The 12,271-nt window shown below is 34.4% G+C and overlaps 1 protein-coding gene across 1 annotated transcript; it reads right to left on the bottom strand.

The window, feature by feature from the left end:
- Nucleotides 1-6,961: 6,961 nt before the first annotated feature.
- Nucleotides 6,962-9,477, bottom strand: LOC149552394 (uncharacterized). Its single transcript, XM_089787939.1, has 5 exons — nucleotides 9,105-9,477; nucleotides 8,897-9,035; nucleotides 7,702-8,800; nucleotides 7,571-7,616; nucleotides 6,962-7,478 (listed from the first exon to the last, which is right to left on the bottom strand). Exons 1-5 carry the CDS (start codon nucleotides 9,189-9,191, stop codon nucleotides 7,143-7,145), a joined length of 1,707 nt encoding a protein of 568 aa, XP_089644065.1. The 5' UTR covers nucleotides 9,192-9,477; the 3' UTR covers nucleotides 6,962-7,142.
- Nucleotides 9,478-12,271: the final 2,794 nt, after the last annotated feature.

Raw genomic sequence — 12,271 nt, 5'->3', positions numbered from 1 at the left:
GGGCAATCCATTCCATGACTTAGCACCTTTTGGCACAATCCTCTCAATATTATTTCTAACCAAGACCTTCCAAGGTTTCTTGCCCTCAAAAGCATGGAAGATCCATTTGCCTGTGAGAGTAATACCTTGGGTCCTAAGATCTTTTAGCCCAAGGCCCCCAAAAATTTTCTCAATATGACACCACTTCCAATTAACAACATGCATTTTACTATTCCCTTTTCCACCAGACCACAAGAATCATCTAACAACCTTCTAAATTTCAAGAATTTTATAGTTACTAAACATCCAAGTAGAGGAATAGTAGATATTATAAAAGGAGAGAATTTTCCAACAAATTTGGACCCTACCAGCCAAGGAAAGGAACCTATTGTTCCACTTGTTAAGTTTCTTATCAATTTTCTTCCTAACCCATAACCACATATTCTTAAGGGCCTGTTTGGTTGTTGGCATAGGAATTGGAAATTATAATTGAAAATGGGAATGGGGATGGAATTTGAGAATATGAATTGTGATTTTTTATTCTCTATCTATTTGGTTCACCAAAATGAAATCGTAATTGAATTGCTAGCTGATAGGAGATCCTCCTTAGCACTACCTTTTCCAATATAACCAAACATGCTTGCATTTTGCACAAGTGATCTTGCAGCAATTGAGGCAGTTTTTGATCCATAGCCGTTTGAATCACGTGAAGCATGAAACATGTTCTTTCCAAATGATTCCAATGCCCTATTTTCTGCCTCAAACCCTTTGAAATATTAACGTGCTCCAATTATTTTCTTGCACTATGGTTTTAGTTTATAGTCAAGTCATACCTAGAATAGAATTAGCAGAGTCTAAGGTTTTTTATTGCTTACTTGAAAGATCATATATTAAATTCTAGAAACTAGTACTCACTTCCATTGTATTCCAAGATTAATTTTTTTAGATTTGTACTTAATTGGTATTTTGTGCAGTATATATTTTAAGTTAATTTTTTTATTGAACTCTATTTCATTAGTGGTCAATTTTTCATATTGTAACCAATGAAAATTGTCACCAAGGTTGAGTTGGATCTCAAATTGTTAAGCTCAATGTATTTGTTGGTGCAGATTGAAGGCCAATTAGGTCATAGGTGGACTACATGTGCTTGCTACCAAAAATGCCTAGATGTCTTTGCATATCTAGGATCTCAATTGACTTCATCTCTGTAACTAACATTTATAAGATCCTTCCTAAAAAAATCCTTCCATATTTGGCAGTCTTAAGTAGACTTTAAATTTTGATTTAAAAGTTAAAAGCTAAAGAAGAATAGGAATAATTATTCCAAAACAGGTATTTTTTGGAATGGACATGTGCTCATTTTAGGGGTGAAATAGAAATATGCATTCTTATTCCCAATTCCAATTTTTTGCACCAAATGGAGAATACAAAATATATTCCTAATTTCCTATTCTTATTTTAGCAACCAAATGGGTCCTAAGGGAGGGAGAAATGGAGAATAGTATATCAAGATACCTAATAGTTTTGTTGGGGCCACCCCATTGGTAGCCACATTGACTAAGCTAGTTAGGAGGGTGTTATTTCCACTCTAGGAAAATTGACTTAGACTGAGAGATCTGAGTCCCAAAGATCTCACCAAATATCTTAATTTTTTGACTGAGAATCTCCAAGTTTTGATTTGTGAGCTCAAGGAGTAGAGTCGTATCATCAAAAAATTGAATATTCAGTAGGTCATTATCATCAGGAATCCTAACCCCTTTCACATTATGGGAGAGGGAATTATCCCTTAGGAGGTACAAGAGAGCATCAAAGGCAATGACAAAAAGAGAAGGGGTTGCAAGGCACCCTTGCTTGATAGAATGATAAAAAATTATGGACAAGGAGAGGGTACCATTGACTTTAATATGGGAAGAGGAATCTTGGAGGAGGATCTTAACATAAAGGGAAGAAGTTCTTATGTTTTTGTCGATCCCTCTTTTCCATGAGTTCTAAGACTTGTATATACAAATACCATCATACTTTTTTTTGAAATGAATGAAATCACAAGATAATTGAAACAAAAGAAAGCTAACAATCTATTATAACTAGTTAGATGCCTTTTAGGTATAATTGAATGTAATTTAAAGTCCTATAAACACAACTCTACAGTTTTTCAAAAAAACTAGGACAAGTCAATTTTTATTTCTTTCAAAAACATAAAAAACTATCAAATTAATCCATGGTTGATAAAAACCATATAAATAAGGTATATCTCATATAATATTTTTAGAATTATGTAGAGGTGTGTGGTGGGTAACAAAATTTCTATGAATTCATAGGGGAAATACAAGGTTTGTCCAATAGGCCTAATGACACCTAAATGACTCCAAGAAGTCAAAAATCAAATTATCACTTACTCAATGCCCCAAATGACTTAAATCACTTTTTTTTTTCCTAACATGATGTGTTCCAATAGGTTTTAGGATTCTAGGTAGGGGTTTTATCCTTAAACTCCAAATTGCTCCTTGTAGGCCTAGTTTTGCTCAAATTGGGAAAGCCTGCAACTGTTTTTTCCCATTTTCTCACAACTTTTCCAAACAAATTGAAAAATAAATTACATTTTTAGACACCAATTTTTATTTTCTACAACATATTATAAACTTGGATAGGTTTTTTTTTTGGACCGTGTTCTTGTTGTACCAATATGGCCCCTTTTAACTCTTATAAACCACCACTTTTACAAAGGAAGTACAAGAAATACTTAACCCAAATCTACCAAAACTTGGAAAGTATTTTATTTTGGTCCCATTAAATTATTATATAGTCAATTTCAGTCTATGACTTTATTTTCTATGAAAACCCCAAAACCCTCCTCAAATAGGCCCTAAAATGAGATTTTCTTTATTCAATTTACCACAATCACTTCTAGGATTAATTTTTTGATCTTAAAGAATGTCCTTGATGACCTAAAAATTCTAAAATCATAAAAATATAAACTCATTTAGCCAAAACTCTTGCTGCTAAAGGCTAGCCTCAATTTTCCTTCACTTTACTCCACAAAATGCATAGGGTACCCCTGCAAATCTTAGTTTCCTTGCATGAAACGTGTTAGTACATTAATGTAAATTTATTAGTAGCCCATTTATTTATAATCATAAATCCATTCAAGCAATGAACTCCAAAATCCAAAATTCTATCGAAATAGGCTAATTAAAACCTTGATTTCCTTGCACCAATCAATATAAATCATATTTTAATGTATAAACATTTCAAAAAAATGAGTAGAGACTTAGAATATGATAGAATTAATAATTATCAACCATACAAATGTGAGATTCAATGAATAAAAAATAGTAACAAACCAAACTCATGAGAAAACCTTTTTAGTTTTATTGCAAAATCTCCACTTCTAGTAGTACAGTCCTGTATATTTTTACTATTCCTCCTTATCCATCCATACAAAGGAATTTAAAAATGTGTTTCAACTTCCCAAACTAAATCCAAAAAGTTAGAAGTTGAAAACAAATGCATAATAAAATAAATTAGAGTTTCCTTCCCAAATCTAGGTAATTGTTGCAATTCAAATTTTTGAATTTGTAACTTATTATTTATTCATATCTTAAGTCTTTTAACATATCAAATATTACTCAGAGGAAATGTAGACTTATTCTAAGCATTGTAAAACTATTATAGACCCAATAATCTTAATTTCACCATTATTTTAGTTATATCTTGAAGTAGATTACTGATCATGAGATTCACTCACCTAATTTTTTAACTAACATAACATGATTGAATTACATGTGTAGGAAACCAAACCACTTTCATGAGCACCCACATAGTCTGATGGATCATCAAGTATAGCTCAATACATCGTATAGATCTGATTAATTTCCTTTATCATTTGCAAGATTTATATCTCATTTCTAGCTATCTCTCTCATTTTATTGAGTGTTGGTACATTTCTATGACATTATTTTGGCGATGCAAATTGGTCTTTGATAGGGTCATCACCTTCTTAAGGTCATGATCAAGACATCAAGCTTGTCTACGACATTGATAGGTCTTTATCATTACTCTTCAATCCTCCTGTAATGGGAAGAATACAACAATCACAAGAGTCATCCACTCTCTATTTTGAAAGTTAAAAATTACAGCAACAAATATGAACACGTGTTCATATTTGTTGTTTCCATTTTTAAATTACAAAAAAGAGATTATGACTCTTGTGAGTGTCAAATTATACCCATTACGAGGAGGATCGAAGACTAACAAAAAAGAGTTATCTGTGTCACAAGAAAGCTTGGCATCCTGAAGGTGATCTTTTAGAAGGTGACAACCCTATCAAAGACCACACATTTATTGTTTTAATTATGACAAAAATTGGGATATAACACCATCAAAACATCTAACTATCCTACACTGACCTGTCACAAACTTGCAACACATATCCATGGCATATATGGCATCTCTATCGATATGTTGTTGCATATAAACATCACTCAGTATTATTTGCAACAACCAAGTGTCACAAAGGTGTGACACATAGTTATCACATATAGCATATATCCAATACATGTGTCACTGATTACTGTCGTCCAATGCTTGTTGTGACCATCGCAAAATTGTGACACCTAGTCATCACACTATTACATTGTGACAGATTTTGTGTCATGTCATATGCCTACCAAGCAAGGGATTTGTGATGACATTCTCTATCGAAATTGTGATAGTATTGCGACACTTTGAGTTCTTGTTGCCAATGCAACATAGTGGATTTGATGCTTTCTACTATCAATAGTGTGATGGTTTTTTTTATCGCTACTGTGATGATTTTCTATGGAAAAAGGACCTCAAATGTAGTAGTGCAAAGTAACCTATCTCCTCATTGTTTGATTTTTTAATCCTTATTTATTCTTCATTGCATATTGGACTTTTTTTTTTTTTTTGCTAAAACACAATTTGACTTCATTATCAACTAGGGAATTTCAATTAGTTTGCATAATTTTACCATTGGGCTTTTTAGCTATTCCTATTTTTTAATTTTGTCTTTTCTCCTTTTTGGCAATTTCAAGTAAAAAGTACACAAAAATTCCAAAAATATCCCACCACATGAGGGAGCTACCCCTCCCAAACATGGAGGAAGATTTCATTCCATAAATATATCTCCAATTGTTGGAATAATTGATAATGCTCTTTGAGAAAAGATGGTTCAGTTTAGAGAAACAATCACATTGACAAATATATTTACCAACATAAATAAAAATTTATAGCCCAAAAATTCATAATCCAAACAATGTATTCCTTATATGGAAAATTAGGATTGAGGTATAGACACCCTTCCTAATAACCATAAACCCTAAGTATTCTTCCATAAAGTTTAGAGCTTCTAGTTTTGGCACAAGGCTCATTGAACTATCAACCCATTCATTAGTTCACACACTTTAATGTTTTATAAATCTATTTCAAAATATGGTTTCCATTTTCTTTTAGAAAAGCACCACAAATTTTATTCTCTAAATGAGCACTCATACTCTTCTCCTATTTTTTTGATCTTGCCATTTTTATTACATGTACTTCTAATACTTGTGATTATGAGCTCACTGTGTACTATTATTTAATTAAGTAGCAACTTTGTCCATCCGCAATCTACTAGTGAAATATCAATACTCTTAATAGAATCCCTCTCAGCATGCCCTAAACACAAAACTTCCTAACATTTTATATCATTTAATGTAGCTATCTTATCTCTATTGAATCTTTTTCAAACTTATTTCCTCCTCCATGTTTATTTTATAAAGCATTTAAAAAAAAAACAAATGTTCTCTCTATAATTCTAATTTTTCAATGGACATTTTCAATTTATAATTATATTAATCATTTTATCCATCATCAGTTGATCAACTATAGAGTACACTTGACATTTTCTTATCTTTGGAATCACTTTCATATCTCTTCTAAATATGTCATCCCTTAGATACCTAACCCTCTCGTGGGCTAAGAGCTAGCATGCACTGCCACCAAATATTATAATTATTCCCTTCCAAGCTATAATCACTGCTCTTTTATAAAACTCACTACAAAAAATGTCCAAGGTTTGGTCCTCTCCTTGCCATCATACATTATGATTTTAACAATCAAGACAAGAAAGAATTTATCAAGGATATGAGACATATTTATGTCATGGTATAATTTATGCCTTAATGTAATGGATAAAGAAGGGTAGAAAACAAATATAGATATTTTTACACCATGACCCTTCATAGGTGCTGAATTATTGTCTTCTCATAAATAAATATATCTTCCTTTATGATACACATACACACGCATGTCCATACAAACACACACATACACTACACATACATACATACAAACAAACATCTTGTATCTATATATTGAGTGTATTTAATACCCATGTATACTATTGCAAGACCCTTAGTTTAGTGTTCAATCTTGTATTTTTTTTTAATGTTAATAGAATGTAGAATTCTTTGCGTTCATCACCACTTGAACCCTTTGCAATCTAAGGGCGATATATTGTGCTATTGTATAATTTTATTAATGGTGGTGCTAGTATCTATCAATATTAGGTTTAGGTTGACATGCTACTTCACTCTTTGAAATATAAGATCAAGTTTCTCCATGCAAATTATCTATATAATCAATTTGTAAATTACCATACATTTGTCAAATCAAACCATACAATTTGAAAGTTATAGTGAGCTGATTTGAAAAACTTTCAATATTATTTTTAAATTTTCATCTACAAAGACTAGCTATAAATCATATCTAAATTCATTCTTCTATAAATAATTTTATATTTCATATTTCTCATCTTAACACATTTATATAGACAAATTATTTAAATAAATTATACATATATACAATACTACTAATTATTAAATATAATCTATCCAACATTACAATTAAATTATTAATTAGTAAAAAAACAATATTATACTATTATTTTTCAATCACTTAAATTTTTATTCAAAATCAGAAAAAAATCAAAAAAATCTTCCCATTCATGCCAAGAGAGTAATGATGTTTACACTCAGAATTATACAATCATACGGAGTACACAATATCTATGCATAGTTCTTACCATTGGCAATTACAAATTCTTCCCCGATCATCAATCAACCAATGTAATTATTATATAAAATGCTTCTAGGTTATGCAGATCATGAAAAGGAAAGAAGTCGGTTGAGGAGTTTATTGGGAGGCTTTGACTTGATATGGGGATATGACGGGGCCGTTACACTTGATTGAGTCCTGGTTTTGGATACTGTAGAGCGAATCGCAGTCTTTATGTAGTTGGAGTTGAAGTGAAAGAGCTTGGAAGAGGAAGAAGAAGAATTGGAATTAGTTGGAGTACTAACGAGATGCTTTGAATTCAGAGATGGATGTCCATGCCCTCCCACCACTCCCTGCTTTGAATTCAGAGATGGATGTCCATGCCCTCCCACCACTCCCTGCTTCTCCCAACTCTTCACTTGCTCATTCTCACCCCCTTCTATCTACACATGACAAACTTATACACGGTTAGTTTAATGGGCAAGAATACAATTAAGCATCTGTTGGGAAAGAGGAGATATGAGAAAGAAAAGACCTTTGTGGGTAATCTGTCATGCCGCATTGTCTCCCGATTGAAATCCCTGCACAGATAGAGATAGATGTGATGAAATCAAGAAAGAGACGGGGAAGAAGTAAAAAGTGAACCAAGTCGAAATCGCATCTCACACTTTTGAAGGAATATTGGGCAGAGGAGAGAGGAAGTTATTGAAGGAGGCAGAGTTAATCTTTTGGCTAACCGAAGCAAATCCAGTGAGATCGTCGTCTTGATCATCGTCACAGTCATCGGAGCATCCATCTCTCTGAGCATTTCTGTACAATGTGATTTTGACTAGACGATTGAGAACTCCGACCAATACCTCTAAAAACTCCACCGCTGCCCACGACGACACACTTGCACCAGCCTTCTCCTTCATCCCCTCAAGCTTCTCTATGTTTAACTGCAAATCGGACTCACTCAATTCGGAACCACTGGGAACATTGAACTTGTTGTCAGCAAAACTTTTGTTGCTGCTAATCGTGGTGGAGTAGAGCAATGGATGAGCCAGAGCTTTCACCAGCTTCACTATCTCCCCAATACTCGTACAGTACTTAGAAGCAGTGTCACTCGTGGCATACATTGGCCTCCAAGTCTTCCTGTCTGCTGCCTGAATCTCGATTTCTTGTTTGAGAGATGTTCTTGTGTTGGGGTGAGAGGAAGAAGCAGCACTCTCGATCTCAGTCAACTGATCTTCAAAGAGCATCAGGGCCTTGTCCCTCCTGAAGTGGTCCAGCTCCGCAATCATGGCGGATGCCAATGATTGAGCACAAGACAGGTCATCCGCATCTGCATCCCCGTCCCCATCCCCATCCCCTGCATTGGCTTCCACTTCTCTCAACACCTGAAGCTCAGATTCAAGTGTGTCAAACACCTTTGAATGCACTCCATCAACGTCCCCGCCCAATTGGAGTTTACCTGAAGCAGGGGAGGAGTTGGGATGAAATGCTGGAGTTGCACCAGTCCGAATGTGGTGCTCCTTGTTGAGGAGGTGAAGCTCGTATTTCAATCGGGAGTTCTCTTTGAGGAGAGCGGTCATGTTGGCGTAGAGAGAGTGAAGTTGAGCTTCAGCTCTCTCTTTCCCCTGCGTGAGGAGTGCGAGAGAGGCGTCCCGCTGTTGAAGGGATGCGAGAGCAACGCTCTTCTCTGCCTCCGCCGCGATCAGTTGCTGCTCTGCCTCACCCATCTTCGCCTCCATTGCCATCCACCTCTCTTCTGCCTTCTGCCTCCCTACAAGTACACACATATCAAACTCTGCCATCATCAGGATGCCTACTCCATTAATTACGCACACACATTCATGTACAGGGAAATGAAGAAATGAACCTGAAACAGCTGCTTCAGCAATCTGGGCATGCTGTTGTTGAAGGAGACTGTTGTTATCGGTAAGCAGCGTCTCAGATAAACTACTTTGGGAGCGTCTCCCATAATTTGGAATGCCGCTGGGTGTTCCTGTCTCCGTCCCCTGTTACAGCAATGAAAATATGTCAGCATGAGAAGCAACAAGCGCATTATTTTGGATGAAGAAACTTACCTTCTTTTGGGAAACTGTTGCAACGTGGGTGTTCGTTGGAGTGGACTTTTTCCTCCATGGCCAGCTGCTGCTCTTGCCCGACTCCATTTGCAGGTAAATCAGATCCCCAATTCTATCTGATGGGGGAAACCATTGTATTTCGAAATAAATTCTAACTTGGCAACACTAAAAAATTGTATCATCTTGCGTATTGCTGTAATGCCAACAATTGCCGACTCCTATCTCCCTGTCTTTTGCTTTTTCTTTAGCGTTTTGTGGCCCCTTAACGTAACGTAGCACAGCTGAACATTTCACTTCTTTTCTCTCTTTTCCCCAACCCACTTCAGAATCTTTTCATTTAATAAATATTCAAGTTGCTTTGCATACTCAACTTGATTCCCTTTTCCACCCAAATGTGGGTCTGCTTTAGTCAAAGTAATTCTTGCATTTACGCTTTCGGTAGTTTATCACTCTTTTGCTCAAAAAGAATTGTCGAGGGGAATATCTCTGTCTCGTTGGAATAAAACTTATTTGCATTATTTAAATAATAATAAATAACAATAAATTTTTTAAAGCAATTAATGAATGTACAAATAAGATTTAAGGAATATTAATTGAAATAATTAATGTAATATATTTATAAAATTGAACCTTTTATAAATATAAATATATTGAAATTTATTTTAATTTATTAGAATAATTTGATAATTATGTTATTTTGAATGGATTTATTATAAATGGCTAGTGTCCAAATAATTTTAAGAGGATTTTTATAGTTAAGCATCTTTGAGATCAATTAAATTGGATTAGGTGGTATTCTTATAAATTTGATAAAGATATAATTAATAATAATAATAAGAACAACAACTAAATTATTTAGGCTAATAAGAAATTTATTCTTACTAATCAATGAAATTGTTGATATAAGATTGTTTTGAAGTGAAGAACCTGTAATGCAACAACTATTATTTTGACAATGATGTCAAACCTGCTATGTGTTGGTGAGACAATTGCATTTTTGGTCTGAAAGCTATCATTTAGTTTATTGATGAAGAGGATTTGAGAAGAGGAGATAACAATAGCACCTAGAGAAAGTTTGAGTTATTCGGTATGTAAAAGAAGCCCTAAGACCAAGTAGGACATTGATACTATAGTGTATTTTTTATCTACTTAAAGTCTGAAATGCAAGGTTACTCAAGTTAAGACTGGAAGAAGATCAAGTGTGAAAAGTGTCTGTTGAGCCTTGTCGAGTAGTCAGTGCAAGCTGAGCAAAAATCAGTGGAAGTTGAGTGAAAAATAAGAGGTACTGAGCAAAGATGAAAAACAATGCAAGCCAAGTGATTGTCAGTAATGCTGAGTAAAGTTTAGTTGATGTCCAGCGTCAAAAAACTTTAGTGTTCGTCGAATGAACTAGTGTTGACCAAGTGGAAGAACAGTACAGAAGCTGAGTGACAACATATTGATGTTGAGTGCCAGTAAATATGTTAAATCAAAGATTTAACGAATCTGAGCTGAATATTTTGTTTTATTGAATTGTGTGAAGTGTGTGAAAGATAACTATGATGAGTTGGTGGCTCAAAATTCAAGGTAAACCATTTTGAGGTGAATTCAAGAAGGATTGTGGAAGAAGTTTCTAGAGGAACCAAATGGAAAAGTGGGTAGATTCATTGTATCCTACCTAACCCTAAAATGAATGATTGTGGTTAAGTAACAAAAGATCTTAATTCTCTATTTCTAGAGATATTTGGTTAGAAGCAAAGGTTGTCATGTGCGAGAACCTAAGGTAGAGAAGGAGTCTAGGGTATTGCTTCATTTGGTGGCTGAATAGAAGAGACTGCAATTAGCATACAAAGCAAGAAGGCTTGAGAGTATGAATGCTTGAAAGGTGAACAAGCTATTAGAGTTGAAGTGTGTGAATGCCAAGCAGAATGCAGGAATGAAACATAGATCTTTAATTTGCAAGTGAGTTGTAATTTGTTATCAGATCAAGCCTTACTGTTACTTTCTAATCATTGTATTAATCTGGGGTAAATCCTTTGGATTAAAGTTGACCTAACAGTCATTTGTAAATCCTTTAACTGGGTGACATTCTAATGGAATGGTCTAAAGTCCTCTAACAAGGCTCACTCCTAATAGGGTGATTGAAATCCTCTAACTAGGTCAACAATGTGTATTGTAATCTTAACAAGGTTGGCCTTTCACAGGGCATCACTTCAGAAGAGTGAGAATTAGTAGCATGTTACTGATGGTTTTTCCCAAATTGGATTTTTCCATAAAATCCTTGTGTCAAATGTGTTATTGAATGGGTGTGTGCACCAAGTTGTGGTACCAAAAACATGACACCCCATTTTTAAAAAAAATAATTTAAAAGTGCGTATGCGCTATAGCACATACACACTTTTAAAAATTAAAATTTTTTATAAATGGGCTACAAACCCGCAACCCATTTTATTGTGCTTGTATTTTCCTTCTCACAATGCATACATGAGTTGAAGAAATTTAAGACTTTTGCCACCTGCCTCCTCAAAATGCCTCCTCATTGTCGAAGTTTGAGATTGAGATCAAGTCCTATGTTTTCTACTCTTGTTTTTGCATTGTTTTGTAGGTTTTTTTAAAATTTTCTTTAAATTTATTTATTTATTTAGATTGCAATTGGTTTTTATAAGGAAATGTGAATAATGAACCACCAAATCCCCAAATGGATCAACAAGATCAAAACCAAACCCTCCATAAGATGAGAATCAAAACCCTCCACAACAAGAGCAAGAAATTATGCAACCTGCACCAATTGGAAGACCTCCTCCTGGCACACAAGACAACATAATAAATGAAATAGAAAGAGGGAAAAATGAATTAGAAGCACTTAGTGGTAGGTTGAAAGCTTGTGGACAAACCAATCCAATGAGAGCACAATTGGCATCCTCCCTCGAGTCCATTATGATCCATGTAGCTTCTGTTAGTGGGATATTTGGCATGTTAAGAGGGATGAAAAAAGAAGATATTATGCAAACAAATTATCATATCAAGATGTAAAAAAAATTAAAATAGAAAAAGGTAGCATTTGTGCATTGTCTAAAAAACCTGGTGAACAAAATACTGTTAGAAAGACAACTAAAAGGTTCCCCATCCATTGGTGCATACATGATGGTATTAGAAATAAATTTTAGGATAAATGGTGGATGGTCTTT

This window comes from Cupressus sempervirens, chromosome 6 (assembly GCF_028749045.1).
Source record: "Cupressus sempervirens isolate cs-2001-9-10 chromosome 6, ASM2874904v1, whole genome shotgun sequence".
Taxonomy (NCBI): domain Eukaryota; kingdom Viridiplantae; phylum Streptophyta; class Pinopsida; order Cupressales; family Cupressaceae; genus Cupressus; species Cupressus sempervirens.
The sequence above is the reverse complement of the archived record's forward strand: the minus strand, read 5'-3'. Positions and strand labels throughout refer to the sequence as shown.

Excerpts from the sequence above, each read along its gene's own strand:
- LOC149552394 (XM_089787939.1), bottom strand. The coding sequence starts at position 9,191 with ATGGAGTCGGGCAAGAGCAGCAGCTGGCCATGGAGGAAAAAGTCCACT. Across the intron at positions 8,801-8,896 it reads TGCTGAAGCAGCTGTTTCAG|GGAGGCAGAAGGCAGAAGAG; the intron begins GTTCATTTCTTC and ends GTGTACTTGTAG. Across the intron at positions 7,479-7,570 it reads ATGACAGATTACCCACAAAG|ATAGAAGGGGGTGAGAATGA; the intron begins GTCTTTTCTTTC and ends TGTCATGTGTAG.